At 36.5% G+C, this 16,358-nt stretch overlaps 1 protein-coding gene across 2 annotated transcripts in view; it reads right to left on the reverse strand.

Moving 5' to 3' along the window:
* Positions 1 to 1,418: 1,418 nt before the first annotated feature.
* Epyc (epiphycan) overlaps positions 1,419 to 16,358 on the reverse strand; it is a 33,246-nt gene continuing 18,306 nt past the window's right edge. For both annotated transcript variants that reach the window (XM_037196797.1, XM_028881188.2), the window contains exons 3-7: positions 12,464 to 12,638; positions 6,599 to 6,757; positions 6,283 to 6,485; positions 4,857 to 4,952; positions 1,419 to 2,037 (exon numbers count right to left, since the gene is read on the reverse strand). In XM_037196797.1, the coding sequence (XP_037052692.1) occupies positions 1,867 to 2,037; positions 4,857 to 4,952; positions 6,283 to 6,485; positions 6,599 to 6,757; positions 12,464 to 12,638 (804 nt within the window). In that variant the 3' untranslated portion in view covers positions 1,419 to 1,866. The remainder of the gene's footprint in view (positions 2,038 to 4,856; positions 4,953 to 6,282; positions 6,486 to 6,598; positions 6,758 to 12,463; positions 12,639 to 16,358) is intronic.

The following is a 16,358-nucleotide window of genomic DNA, read 5'->3' on the forward strand; positions in this document are numbered from 1 at the left end:
AGACCAAGCCACACAACTGACACACATATAGAGGGCCTAGGTCAGTTCCAACCAGGTTCCCACATTAGAAAAACTGCTCTAAAATTTGAGTAATAGTTTAATGTCTATAGGTATTGGATGTATAAATGATAAGGAACATGGGGAAATTAAGTGATTGCAAAGTTTTTGAGGAGTCCAAAGGTGAACCTGCTATTATTTTGTTAAATGCACATAGTATCAAGTTGCCTTCTAAATACATATTTTTATACCTATAGATTGGTGCAGCTCTCAGCCTTCATCAGAGACTTTTTTCCCCAGCAGATGGAGATTAATATAGAGACACACAACTCGCCAAATGAGAATAAGTGTTAGTAATGCTCAACCCGAGGCACAGCATCCATACCAAACCTCCACGCTGCTCAAGGCTGAACCAAATTTATTTAGCATTTTTGTGGAAATTTAATACCATTTATTAAGAAGTTAAATAGCATTTGACCCAGAATCTTACTTCTATGACTTTATCCATAGAGGTACTCTCAAGCATATGGTTATATATGCTCAAGCATGGGCATTATTTACAGCTTTAGTGTAAATGCAAAATTTTAATATTCATGGAATGGAATGACAGCTTCTCAGAATGCCAGGGCCTGTACTCATATGGAAATGGCCCCAGGGACTATTTTGAAATTATATAAGCAAGGTTCTGAATACTTAGTATCTTTTGCACTTAAAATGGATGTTCATATGTACAGACATGTAACAGTACTGTGCATATATATATACATATATATACTGTGCACACACACATATACACACACACCTATATATATACTATACATATATATAAATATATATATATATCACATTTGCAGACATATATTTCTATAAAAGGAGGAATTATTTTAATTTTTTGTGGGGAGAAATTTTTATAGAGTTATATAAGATCAGTGACTGGAGCTTGGGGTCTTGCTCCTGAAGGCAAATCTTTTCCATTGTTTCAATTTTTAACCATGTATTTACATTATGATTAATTTTCAAAGACTTCAAAAATAATCCACTCTAGCCGGGCGGTGGTGGCGCACGCCTTTAATCCCAGCACTCGGAAGGCAGGTGATCTCTGTGATTCGAGCCAGCCTGCTACAAGTGAGTTCAGAAACGCAAAGCTACACAGAGAAACCCTGTCTCGAAAAACCAAAAAAAAAAAAAAAAAAAAAAAAAATCCACTCTCCTTATAAGGTGTTTTCTGCTCTTCCTTAGTGTTGTTACCACAGTATTTTAATATGCTGCATATTCCATATATTATTTTCATAGCTAGAGAAATACAGGTAGCTACTCGGGTAATCAAGGGTTTAGAATGAGTTGATGGGTCTTAAAGATGACAGATGTCATTAGGAAACAGCACACCATGATTATATGAAACACTTTCTCACAAGACCATGTATTTTTCAAACACATTTAATTTCCTTTGCTTTCTTACATGAATTAGGTGGGAACCATACACCAGTGAAAATAAAGACTCGAAAAGTTCAATTAAAATGTGTACATCTTATCAACATATCTAAAGTATTCATTTCAAATGTTTTCTTTCTTACATATTATTTGATATAAACCCCTAAAATTTTCAAATTGTATGTAGTTTGTAAGAGTAGCTGAAATATGTTGTCATTTCAATTGCTCTCTACATATTTCATAAACTTATACCTAACTCATGTTTAGTTAAATTATTAAATCCTTATTTTATCTTAACACCCTTAGCTTATTGCTTTATATAATCATGCCACATTCTTCAATGTATCTGAAATACACTGAGTTTGTTTCTGAAGACAGCTATGAGTCACTTGGCTACAAGAAGCATCACAATCATGATGTTTGCCTAATATTCTAACATTAGACAAAACTTCCAATGGGCAAACGAGGTAGACACATGTACGCTTGAGGAGTTTTGCTGAGGTTGATAGGGTTTCCATCCAGTCTAATATCCTCCAATGCCTTACGGACGTAGGTTAAATTTTTAACATTACAGAATGTATCCTCATGCATTTCCAGAATGTTGTTATTCTAAAAAAAGACAAAAAAGTGAAAAGACAAGAACCTAAGATTTGGAATAAAACTGCAGTCTATTTTGAGTCACCTCTTCTAATTCTTGTATGTATTCTGTCAGTCAAGACTATGCAGCATTTGATTATTATACACCAAGAATTGTTTGTGCCATAGGGATAAATTAATTAACAAGATAGATAGGTTCTTACCAGTATGGAGCACATGGGGAATACAAGTAGGTGATGAAGATTATTGAAGGAAAGAGCTGATTCTAAAAATGATGAAAACATTGAAGACAATGCAGTAGCAAGAAGGCATGGGCCTGGGGAGAGCCAAGGATAGACTATCCAGGGAAGAGAAAAAACAAGCATGGAGCTGCCTCTGCACAGTTAACATTCAACTCAACATGGCTGAAGTGAAATGAGAGACGAAGGAAGCAGATGTTGGGGAAATACACTTTCCTCTTTGGCCCCAAGTCCTGGACAGCTACTGACATACTTTCCATTTTCATGGATTTCTCTGTTCTGAGCATTTTACATATGTAGAATTATGACGTGTGATCTTCTAAAAGAAATGCATATTTCCAAAAATATTGAATATTGAGAGAAAGAGGAAGTGGCCATTTCAAATTAGCTTAAGAGGCAGTGAACACAAGTTCACTTAGTGTCATATCTTAAAAATTGATGTAGATTATAGTATATGGTAGTGTTTCTTATTTTCTACCAACTGAGAGTATTGCATTGAATGTATATATTCTAATTTATCAACTTATCTGTTAATGAAAGAGTAAATTCTTACCCAATACAACCATACCTTCAGGCTTTCATGAAAACAGTTTTCATGAATATTTGTATGCAAGTTTTATATGGAGATGTATGTTTCTTTTCTCTTTAGCACTTAAACAGATACCAAATCTTTGAGTTGTAACTATATATTTTTTTTATTTGGAGGAAATCTTGACATATTTTCCAAGCAGCTACAATGTTTTACACCCCGAATGGCAGAATACACATTTCTTTGAAATCTGACAAATAGTTGTAGATATGAGTATTAGCTCATTGTAGACTTGTTTATTGCCAGTATGCAAAGATAAAGCTGCTCTTCTAATATCATGGAATATTATATGATGGATTATGAGTCTTATAATAATATGGAAGAACACAGCAATGCGTTGATCTTATAATCTGTTACACCGTTGAGCGCCTATGCTATGCAAAGGGAGTAGTAAGTTCATTATAAATTGATACATGCCAGAACTTGTAAATGAATCTGAGAAGTGTGTGCATCTTAATAAACCCAGTTTTCTGTTCTGTGGTATTAGGGTATTAGGACTTCATCTAGACCTTCTTACCTGTTCATTTGTGTTGCGGCTGTGATTGCACAATGTTTATCATTGTTTTGTTAAATGTATTCTATATATTTAAGATGTGTGACATTTTTAAAGAGAATAGTTTTGTTTGTGGTGATAGTGTGCACTTAAAATTTGTGCACTGAGGAGGCAAAAGCAAGAGGTTCCCTGGCAAGTTCAAGGTCAGTCTGTAGTTTTATTCTGTTACTATAGCATATTTATAACATTTAACTGATAATGGTTAAACTATTCTTTTATTCTTGAAATAAATGCTACTTGCTAATGATATGTCATTACTTTTACATGTTAGATTATGTTCATAACATGCATTGATTTGCAGTTTTCTCTTCTGTTGATAGCTTTGCCTAAGTCTAATTTTTTATTAGGATAAAATTAATGTTTGAATGATGAGTCAGGTTGTATTCTTCTTTTCTATTATTTGGGGTAGTTTGTAAAAAATTATGATATGTTAAGGAAATGAATATGAGCAGAAAAATTCAGGAAACCATTATCCAGATCTCAGATATTTACAGAAGTACAAAACATATGGAAATGTAAACATTACTAGGAATAAGAAAAATGCAGAAGTAAATGTTAACACAACGTACAGAGAAAATCATTGGAACCAAAGACTACCTCTTGCAAAGTAAAATCCCTTTTTATAACAGGTTGTATTTCAGAAAATAATGGATTTTTTTCCTATTTGTTTATCCCACCAAAAATTAGAAAACACTAGAGAAAGCTGAATATAGCTATAAAGCAAATTACTTGCATGAGCATATGAAGCAAATTATCTCCCATTGTTTCAACAACTAAAAATGTTTCACTGAGCACATTGTGTTCATATGGATGACAGTGAAAGATATTTAGAAACTATTAGATCACAGCATTTTTGAAAATGTGTTTTCACTTATTCCTCTAAAAATAAAATGTTGCTTAATAGGATCCAAATCATTGCAAACTTTCAAATGTGTGTGTTGGTTTTAAAAAAGAGAAGATAAAGAAAAAAAACCTACAGTTTCTTTAACTGAAGAATTGGAGAATTGTCATTTTTTCAGGACATGTGGATGCCTTTGGACTGTACTTAGTTCAATATAAAATTTTATATATACAAGAAAATAAAATTGACAGGTTTTTCTGAAAACTAGATATCAAGCTAGATTTTTATTTTCCCTTTGTGATCCTTATGCATTTTTTCCTTCCAGGTGAAGCTTTTAATTCAAAGAAAAATCTCTGTTATCTAAGTTTTATTTCTAAAATAACAAAGATAATGACTGAGGTTACCAGCCATTTAGCAGAATAGACAGCACCATGAAGGTGCAAACACTTTATTTGCTGATGGAATAAATGTGTGGGGAGACAGGAGCAGAGAAAAGCAAGGCACACGTCAATGTGTCATGTGGATAAGTAAGTGTGTTGGTCCTGGCTCCTTCTATTTGCATTTGTTCTCACTGGAGTTTTCAGGCTTATCTTGTCATAAGAAACCTACCTGAAGGTGAAGAGCCTGTAGACTTTCTGGAAGTGGCAGAGGAATGTGGTCCAAGCTGTTATCCGTGATATAGAGATGGTGGAGATCATACATGTCCTGTAAACACCAATATGGAAGGCTTGCTAAGTTTCTTCTCCATGCAGTGATTTGTAAATTAGCATGTCCCTTTGGGGACCCTGTTCTCTAAGTCACTAAACAATACAATTCAATTTTTGAAAATTTGACTACAAACATACTTCTTTATGAAAATGAAAATGATTTTCAGTCTCTTAGAAAACCCTTATGTACAACATACTTTCTCAGTTTACACACAGCAGCTATTTTCCATGGAATATTTTTTGAAATTAGATCCTTAAGATTGTTTTTCATACATAGCAAGAGCTTCCTTTATTTTATAGGTTTGGAGAAATAAAAATTTCTTTTTAGCCAAAGACTGGTTGCTTAGTAAGAAAAATAAGAAAAATGATAGCAAGGCAAGACAGAAAACATTTAGACAATAACTGTTCTATGCTAAGCAAACAGCACAGTAAAACAATGACTCATCTCCACCCATGCCCTCTAATTTCAACCCTTGTCAGTCTACCATGTGATTCCCTAACCTTCTTAGCTACCATTGGCAGCATAATTAACAGAGAAACTTAAGAACAAGTTTACACCAACCAACACCATCTCCCTGAGTATAATATGTTTGCCTTCAAAAACCAAGTAAAAACTCATCATTCAACCTATATCTAGAGGAAAATTTCGAATGGGATGGGGAGTGTGTAAGACAGTCAGTTTATATTGTTCTTGGATTGCAGCATTGTTCTAAGCAGGACCTCCAAATTCAATTTTTTAACTTACAAAACAAGTTCCCAAAGGATAACTCAATCTAGACTCTTTTTTGGTTTTTCAAGGCAGGGTTTCTCTGTGTAGCTTTGGAGCCTGTCCTGGAACTCACTCTGTAGTCCAGGCTGGCCTCAAACTCACAGAAATCTGCTTGCCTCTGCCTCACGAGTGCTGGGATTAAAGTCGTGCTCCACCACCGCCTGGCACAATCTAGACTCTCTATGGCCTTGTGTCTTCAGAGCACTTCTGCTCCCTGCCCATCACCTAACAACATTTTATCTGCCTCTAGGTGGAGTTCTAAAGAAACCTCAATTTTCTGATGTGAGCCTTTTCCAGGAGCTTTTAAAAGCAGACATATGTCCAGTTACCACTCCCTTCTAATTTGAGCCCCACTCTCCACTTTTGGTGCTTGACCCCTCTTAGAATAAACCGGAATCTATCCTATTTTCAGAGTTTCCATAAGTAATGCAGGGAAGTTTATTTTAGAAGTTACTGACTGGTACTGTTCCATGAAATCATTTTGGAGGCATGAAATGGCTAGTCCATGACAAATGAGGAAGGGGAGGATGAGGGCCACTATGTGACACCTAAAACTTACTTTAAATGCTTCTTGCTTAATCCCTTTCCTTCCGAGTCTATTGTTGCTGATATCAATAAATGTCAGAGTGGCTGGCAATTCTGGAAGCTGCCTTATCTTATTGTCACGTAGGACAAGCTCCTGGAGATGAGGCAGCTTTCGGAATGCATCTTCGTCAATCTCTGATATTAAATTTGATGTCAGATCAATCCTTTTTAAATCACCTAGAAAAAAAAAGTGATGTCAGTAGCTAAATATTCTTCAGTGTGGTTTACTCAAATAAAACACTAACCACAAATCACAAATTTGCAGTAGATCTGTAATAAAATATCCATACTTAGGCTTGCAAAGTCATTTTTGTTGATCTTTTTAATTCTGTTAAAGCGCGAATAGAAATATGTAGTCTTCTTAGGGAGTGGAGGAATAGCATCAAGTTCATGGTCATCACAGTATACAGTGGTACTTATGCAAGTGCACAGAAGGCAGGTTGGAAAGTCTGAAATGTATAGGTAAATAATTATATGTCAGTAAAAAAATTCTAAGGACAATGTAGTTCTGATTATTTAGTAGTAAGGATTAAAATATCACTCAGAATTTCCTGATGTATTTCACATTTTCTCAAAGCATTTTTGGCAAATGATACATTAAAGTCAAATCCATAAGTTAAAGCATCTACAACATTGTAATCCTATTTTAATGGATATATTAAGGCTATTACTTTTATACCTAGAAGGAATTTTGTTTTCAAAACATAAGCATTGGGTTTATATTTTTTATAAAGTTAAATCACCATGTATTCATTACATATATGACTCAATATCTAAATATTTCATTAAACTGTGTTTCAAGAGAAGATCATACAAACTGATACTTATTCATTCAATACATATGTATTTCATATATATGATATGATGGTGACTACTGAAACACTGGTGAAAAAAGACATACAGCCCTGCTTTTTGATGTATTATGTAAGATGAACGCTAACCACAGAAACTGATATCTCAAAATCTGATATGAACATAAATAAAGAGTCATTTGGCTTAGTGGGAGAATCATGAAAGGGAATCTCTGAGGCAGCAAATGTCAACCTGCAATATACATAAAAAGGAGTTGAAACATAGGTGAGAAAAACAAAGAAGAATATTACAAGAAAAGAAAGGCACATTTGCCAAAGCCCGTTCTCTAAGACTCAAAGACAGTCCTTGGGGCTAAACTTGAAGGAGGCCAACCATACTCCAGGTGAGAGCCCTTTTGTCTTGTGCTACAGGAGGTCTTCCCTCTCTTATAGATGGACAGAGTAAGTGTGCCTGCCTCCTCGTTACCAGCTCACTCTGCCTGGGACGGTGGACAGACTGAAAGAGGGCCAAGGGGGATGCGAGGATACGAGCTGCAGATAGAGATGTGGTGTGCATAATACATTGTGGTTGCTCGGCTATGGCAATGATGACAGCAAAGATGGAGGGGGCTGAGAGTAGGGGAGGGAGGGAAAGAGAATGTCTTTATTTCATGACCTGCTTACTATTACCTGAAGAATGATAAGCTTCGAAGGAGACAAAAATGATCAAAAAGTATGAAAATGGGCCATAGGGCCATACTGGTGGACACCAAGTGGAGGAAGAGTTTGAAAGGAAAGGATATTTAATTAGCTTAGTTTGCTAGAATAAGCCATGAAAATGTTCTTGAACTTGGTATTGCAGGGATATTCAGCCTTTGTAGAGTCTGTATAATGATGGCAAGGATGCCAAATTATAAACTCTTACAGATAAAACTGGAGGGAAGAAAAACAAGACAATGTTCTATAGGTGTTTACTGAAAAGATTGATGGGCAAAATAACTAAGATGTATTTTGGTTTGGTAAAGCAGCGTGTTCTACCTTCATTTCCAATACTGTGATAAGATAAATTGACTCTCCCCTGCAAATGAACTAATGTACCATGGGTTTATGTCAGTTTACAGTTCTAGGTTACACTCAATCACTACAGGGAAGTTATAAACCAAGAGCAGAAAGAAATAACATGAGTGCTTGGTACTCAAGTAGGCTTTCCTACTCCTGTAACACAAGTCATGGTCCTGAACTGGGCAATGGTGTCAGCTACTTTAATGCTGTATCTTCTATCTTCATTTAGGGTAATCAAGACAATCTCCACAGATACATCCAAAGGCCAGTCTGATATAGACAATCCCAAGCTGAGACTCCCTTGGCAGGTGATTCCAATTTGTTTCAAGTTGACAATTAAAATCAACCATCACGGTAAGTAATCACAGTGAGAGGGACTGCAAGTAGGAACTCCATAGCAGACGTAGTAGGAATTGGACCTTGTTGCACAGAAATAAAAAAAGGAACAATATCCCACAGTGGGAAGACATACAGTCTCTCAGTTATACTAGGAATAAATGGATGGAGGGGTGATTGTTAACATAGGCAGAGGGTGAATCTGTTATGGCTGAAGAGTGTATTTTCTCTGTGAAGTAAGACATTGATGAGCTGAGGGGTAAAAAAGATAGACATGGATGAGAGCAGTGAGGGATGAGGTGAATGGAGGAGAGGAAGTAGCTTTGGGACAGGTGAAAGACTATGAGGTGAAAGAAGCAACTTATATTCTAGACTAGGAGAGGGAAGGGAAGAAAATTTAAAAAATGTAACTTAGCATTGTTCAGGTACCAATTTACCTGGAACTTTCCTAGAATACTCATACTCAGACTAAGAGGAATGTTTGTTCCCTTTAGTTAAAGGGGTCGTTTTTGTCATTTCTGATCAAGAACTGATAATGTATCCATTAATATCTTATTGTTTTCTTTAAATCGGTATATTACACACAGTAAGAACTTCAGAATAAAAATGGTTTAGCCAAGAAAAGTAAAAGGAAGTTTTTAAAGAGGATCTGCAAACTATTTAATCTTTGTGATGTCCTCTAGCCATTAAAATTTCATTATTTCCACTAATAAGTCTTAAATTAGGGTGTTTGATTTTTATAGTGTTGTCTTATATTTTACCATTACTTGCACAGAATAATTTATACATATTCACATGGATTGTGATTTTTTTTCACTGCTCAGATATTGTGACCATTTGGATTGGATTAATTTGATAAACAAAAAGTTTTGAATTTTAAATTTTCCACCCTGTTAAACATTCATACGTGTATGCTTCTTTTCTGGAATTTAAAATGTAACTTAAGTTTTAACTTCATTACATATCCTCAGTTTACTCGGTTACAAAAGTAAGAAAAATATCAATTTTTCATACTCTTTCAAAAATTACTGAAACCAAATTTGACTATATCTTTTAAAAAGATTGTGCTCAAGCTAGGCTAACAGGGCTATGCTTGGGAATATGGGGATGGCATGGGTAAGAGAGGTGCTGGGCCTGTGTACAAGCCTTGTATTGTAAACCTAGCCAACTATTCACGACGTGGGAGGTCATAGACTCTAGAGGAAAACATACTAAAACTATTTTCCTAAACCAATATAATTTCTAACTTTCTAAATACATTCTAAATACTTATGCTTATGTCCACAGAGAAGAGTACAGTTGTATAGCTTGATCTGCTTAAGAGACCCCCTGGCAGTACGATTAGGATCCATCCCTGGTGCATGAGCTGGCTTTTTGGAGCCCATTACCTATGGTGGGACACCTTGCACAGCCTTGAGGCAGGAAGAGGGGCTTGGACCTGCCTCTACTGAATGTACTAGACTCTGCTGACTCCCTATGGGAGGCCTTACCCTCTTTTAGGAGGGGATGGGTGGTGGGTTGTGGGGAGAAGGCTGGAGGGGTGGGAGGAGGGAAGAGATTGTGACTGGTATGAAAAATGAATAAAAAACCTTCTTAATAGAAAAAGAGCAATTTTCGGTCATCAAAGTTTCTCTTTACAACAGATGAGGAAGACACTTACGGAGATCCATAACTGGTCAAAACTCATAGACTGTGAGGTACCCAGCTACAACTGATGTATCTACATTGCAACTCCTACAGCTAAGTCTTAGGGGAAATTATGCAAGAGGGTGTAGAAAGATTGTAAGACCCAGATGATCAGGATGCCTGCTATTAGAGAGGGTCTTTTAGAGCAGGCAGGGAAGATACAGCCGTGAACTATCAAAAACATGGCTGTCCACACAAAGTCCTGCATAATAACAATGCTAGTAGACTTGCCAATATGGATGTGGGAAATTTCACAAGATCTTGCCCCCAGAATAAGAACTAAATGTAGTCTGTGGCTACTGAGAGAGGGGAAAACAGTTTTACTCAGAGACAGGCTCCCAGGCAGGTTATCCAGTCCTGTGTGGTCAGCCCCAACACACTTGGGTATAGGAGCAACACTAAATGGACTCAGGATGCTATATATAAAGAAACTCGCATAGTGGGGTGTGTGTGTGTGTGTGTGTGTGTGTGTGTGTGTGTGTGTGTGTGTGCATGTGCGCACGTAGGCATGTTTGTGTGAGCCGATAATAATAAAAGAAAAAGGCCACCAAATTGAGAGGGATTTGGAGAAAACAAAAGGAGTACTTGGAGAGAAGAGAGTAAGATGTAAATGTAGTAATCATGTATGTAATTCTTTAAAAAATAAATAAATTAGAGATTGTGTAGTGTGTGTCTGTATTGTCCCTGGACCAACAGAAAGCATGAATTTGAGAGAAAGCAAGGAGGTTTGGGTAGATTTGTAGGGATGAAACAGAAGGGGGGAAATGGTACAATTATAATCTAAAAATATCTTTTAAAAGCCCAAGCCTCAACTGTTACCCCATGTGGCCAGCTTTTGAAAGACTGAAATTTCCAAACTGTTCTAACTGCTCTAGACACATTTAGTTTTCCTATGTGGGTGCTTTCTTTGTGGAATTTACACCACTTCCTTATATGTGTATCTTCTTGGCTCTGTTTGTGACATTCTATTACATAGAAATTTAACTATGTGGAAAGAATGTGATATATTCCTTAAAGAAAATGGCTTGAGATTTTTGTCTCCATGTCTGCATTCCATGACCACCAGTTCACTTTGATGATTTTGCACAAATTTATAACATAATAGTGTTTTAGTTTTTTTTGTTTATAAAGGAGGTGATCATTCCTACTCCAAAGTTTTGTGAGTTGACATAAATCACTGTAAATGATGGGATAGAAAGGATGTGACTTTACTGTAGAACTCAGTTTTAATAATTGAAAATTTAAACAGGGAGTTGAATGGTCAGGGCATAAGGAAATGTAGAAGGGAAACGGATATATAAAGAGGTAGCTACATAGGATATGTAAGTTGTAGAGATCTACTTTCTCAGACTGAGAGGTGGGGAGAACCAACGTTTTCCTAAAAGTACAGTCTGGAATCCCAACAAGTTGACTTGCAGCCTGAAATCACTACCCTTTCTAATTATGCCTTTCTTAGTGACAAGACAAAAAGAGTATTACTAACAGATCGTAAAAGGTAATGGAAGGATACAGTGTGATGTTGCTAAGGTCCACAGACACCAGATGCCCAATTAGCACATACTATCCTTATTCTAATCAACATCATTACGACTTTGAACTTTGCTGCCTTGATCTCAGAGAAAGAGTTTTCATGAGTTCATTGAATGCTGTGTTCTGGAAATACATGCCACGAAAAGACTTCCAGTAATACAAGCCTGGCAAATATTTTCATACTGAGTCTGATTATTTGATCATTTCTCATCTCCCTCCTAACTTCATATACCCTTATTTTTTTGACCCACTGAGTTCAGTTAAGGCTGCCCACGTGCACATGATTGTTAAGTTTCTTTTTTCATTACAGCATTGGGAACCCAATTACTCCCTTACTAGGACAGGTAGAGTCTTTGGAGAGCTTCTTTCACCCATACTGAAACTTTTAACTGTCTTGATCTTGTGCAGGTAACTACTGCTGTGAGGTTTTGTGTGCAACAGCTATATCATGTCCACAGGACAGCATTTCATAGCACCCCGCCTCCATCCTTCAGATCCCATATTCTTTGAGCTGCCTCTTCCAAGATATTTTCTGAACCCTCGGTTGTAGTGGGCATTCCTGTAGCTGTTCTATCAGTGGCTAAGCACCCACAGTTACCTATATTAAGGAGTTTGAACAAGAATGAGTCTGTAATAAGAAGCGTCTTTAGGCATGAGCAAGACAGACTCCTTGTGCAGTGAGATAAAGCTTCACATTTTTGAGAGACCACAAAGTGCATGCAGTTATAATTCACTTTCAACTTATCTGACCTTCATTGGTGTGTGGACCCAGAAGCCCTGGGAATTCTGGCTCCTGTGGGGAAGAGCCATCTATCAGCCGGGGAGTGGATTCTTCATCCTTGTCCTCATCCTGAGTGTCCCCTAGCTGTGGGCCTGGGGTGAGGAGTTCTCTGTTCCCAGAAAGCCTCTCTGTCACTTTTTCACCCTGAAAAAAAGCAGAATTTCACAGCAACCTCAATCACCCTCTATGTCCATGGTACAAATTTGAAACGTGCCCATTTGTGCCACAAGATGTCACTCCTGTTCTTATGTTTAGCACAGTGTGCCTCGCCCACCAGCTTAAGGCAGCAAGTCTCTCAGAAATGCTGTTATTGTTTTCAATTAAGTTTGTTTCTCAAATCTTGAGAACTGGTTTGAACAGCATTGTTTTTTTCTATTTTCTTTTAACTTCATTTATTTCTTCATTTGATATGTTTAAAAGTATCTCACTTACTGATTTAATTATGAGATATCATGTCTTACATATATTTCCACATGGATACAGCAACAATATCTGATAATGTTAAAATTGACATTTTTGAGAGATTTGGCAATGGGGGAATTTGCAAATGGTAAAAAAAATACATTTTTTTTCAAAATACTGTTTTTTTTCAAATGTCACTATCTTTTCACCTTACATCTTTTTGTTACAAGTTGTTGTTTCTAAAATTATTTCAAGGCACCATCATTTCTAGTACCTTTCATTTACACTAGTGTTTATTCCTTTCTGTTTCTTGGTAAGGGTGTTCTTCTCGATGACCTTGTAAGCTCCAGATGGGAATTTGCTTAAGACATTTAGAGCAGCAATGTCCTGGTTCTGCTGTCTGTTATTATCTTGATGTCCCCAGAAATCTTACATTCTTGATTGATCACATCGCTACACACCCATCTGCCTTTATTTTCGCTCATTAAAAAGGCAAAATCCCACAAATGACTTCTAAGTTATTTATTACCAGAATGGTGTAACAACTACTTAACATTTTAAAAACAGGAATATAATTAGGCTGCTAATTTACTGCTTGTTTTATACAACCATGTGAATTTTTTAAAGATACACGTATTTTTCATGCCACTTTTGATAGATCTTTATGCATTTCATTGCTAATTAAAGTAATATTTTTAAGGGAACAATTTCATAGGCTCTCTCTCTATTTTAGCTCCTTTCTACCTTAGATTTCTGCTGATTGATTAATTTCTTACCCAGGCCTATTAAGTAGTAAACACTAAATTAAGCCTTTATCATTGTATTCTAGGATTCAGCATAATAGGCAACCCATAAGATTTATGGATATTATTTTTCAAAAAATGCTTGTCCAAGATGGTTTTAATTCATATCTACAGATAACCTTAAGGATTTTCTGCTAAGAATCAGTGAATGTGGCAATGCCTATTTTCAAGAATTCAAAACATGAAATCTAAAAGCAAATTGCTTGATCATGTAGGAGCCATCCAGAAAGATTCAGTAAAGCCTGGCCAGACATCTCCAGCTGAGAAGCTGGGGTGCATCTACAGAGAGACACACGGTTTCCATCAGTGTGGTCATAGTGAGGCAGCTTCAGAAGAATAGCTTTCCAGAGACTAAAAGTAGGCTCCAGGAAGGGCGGAAATTGAGACAGATGTTTCACAGAATGGAGGAGCTGCCTAAAGGGAGGAAAACATTCCAGATGCATAGCCTTGAATCTTTAACTTTGTAGGAAAATGTTTGCACATCCCCTGCCCCACTTTTTTTTTCCCAGATAATTGTTTTTCCACTGATTTGATGTGAAGCTGTAAGGTCTCGTTTGTCATCCGATATAATGAGGCCAAACAGCTTTGGGTGTTCATCAGAAATTGTTTTGTTCATGCTTGCTTGAAAATAAAAAGAACAACCTTTAAACCAAGGAAAGGGAATGCATTTTCATTTTAGCAAAATTGCAGAACTATAACCCCATTATACTGTGCCTGGAGAGTCTTCTGCCTGGTAGACACATTTATTCTGACTATTAAATAGAAGTTGTTAGGGCTCCCGTCTTTCCCCCTCTTTTAACAGTCTTCAAACTGCAATATGAAGTTAGAAGCAATTTCTTCTAAAAAAAAAATGCGGTCAGGGAATTGTGAACACCTGTCTGTCAGAATGATAGACTTTATACTTATATTTCGGAAACCTAATTGTGGCTATAAACACCCCCACCCCCAAATATCCTTCAGCTATCATTGGGATCACTCAAAGGAAAGCACAATTGAGTCTCTTATGTAAATATTCATTGATTATTTCAGATTTTTTCTCTATTCTTTTCTTCCTCTATCTCTTGCTTTTACTCTGATTTGCTTCCTATGACTTGACTTTTTAATCAGGGTATTATATCTCTCTGAGCTTTATAAGCATTAAAAAAACCTAATCACTACACTTGAAGAAATTAACATTAACCTAGTGCCAGGTAGCAAAACAAACTTTAACTTTACGGTTTTTTTTTTTTTTTTTTTTTTTTTTTTAATTTTGACATTGTAGTAACTTGTGTGTTCCTAGTACCTTGCTTACATAACCATGAACTGTAGTGTTTATCATGGTAGACTATGTTAAGGAGTATATTCTATTTCTACAAAAGAGTGGATATAAGAAATGACACCAATTGGAGACAGTGTCATGGGTTTGGAGAACTCAGCAGATGATGGCAAGGAGAGGTGATTTCCAAGTAAGAATTGATCACTTCAGGGCTGGTCAGTGTTTGTATCCTGCAGAGCTGGGATTCCAGGTAGTCATCCCAGCACATAGTTCCCTCTCGGGGCACAGGACCTGACAAGATGTGATGAGAGTAAGACCAAGTGTCTGCTACTTGAAGAAAGCATCTCAATAAAAATAAATGCAGTTATGTATTTTTATATCAAACAGTACTGAGATTTGTACTAAAATATTAATATTAATATGAATAATCCTGCAAAATATTTAATATTTGCATTTCTTGTCATTAGCAGTATTATTCTTATACACAGAAGAATCTTCTTATGAAAGTATGTTGTGCTATTTTAAGTGACAATAGTATTTTGTCAAAATTATTTTGACCAAATTCATGTTTTTTTGTGAAAAAACACATCTGACTGATTCATGTCATTGTATTATTATTAGTAAAACTACTTGATTTATTTGGCTTAATTTCAGAGGAATAATACAAAAACTGAGTGTGCTAAGACATAGAAGCTATAGTTCTCCTAGGCTGTTTTCTTTGTGAGAGTCCCTTCAACATAGAGATCTTTCTTTTTAAAAATAGTTGTTTTTATTTATTCAGTTTGTTATTCTCATACAAAGCAAAGGGATTCTGTACAGCACTTTTGTACTTTTACAGTCCTTAGTTGGGGTTGCTCTCTCATACCTGCTTCTCCTTTCTCTCTCTCTCTCTCTCTCTCTCTCTCTCTCTCTCTCTCTCTCTCTCTCTCTCTCCTCTCCTCTCGTCTCCTCTCCTTTTCTCTAACCCCCACTCAACACTTGCGACCCCCTTTCCATTTTCATACACTATTTTCTCTGTTACCCAGTCCACACCCCCTTCCATACATCTTTCTTCCTCTCATGGGGTCCTTTATAGTACCTTGGACAATGTCCACATTCGTTTGCACATAAAAATACACTTATGAATTAGAAGTTCAGGGTAGCCACAAGACATCTGAAAGGAGTTTTTGAGAACATCCAGTGATGATGGTGTACCAGAAGCCAGAGGCCTTGAACCAATGACTCACTGCAATGAACATTTGCAAGTAAAGCTGATTGGGCAAAAGGGTATACGGTGTAACACACTGCATCTCCCAGTGACACTAAGATGAATGAAGAGATGTTGGAGAGGCGAGAAAGACAGAGGATCTAAGAGGGGGTTTGCTTGTTTGATTTGTTGTGATTACATGGCATTCAAATGCTTCT

Source organism: Peromyscus leucopus, chromosome 18 (genome assembly GCF_004664715.2).
Source record: "Peromyscus leucopus breed LL Stock chromosome 18, UCI_PerLeu_2.1, whole genome shotgun sequence".
Taxonomy (NCBI): domain Eukaryota; kingdom Metazoa; phylum Chordata; class Mammalia; order Rodentia; family Cricetidae; genus Peromyscus; species Peromyscus leucopus.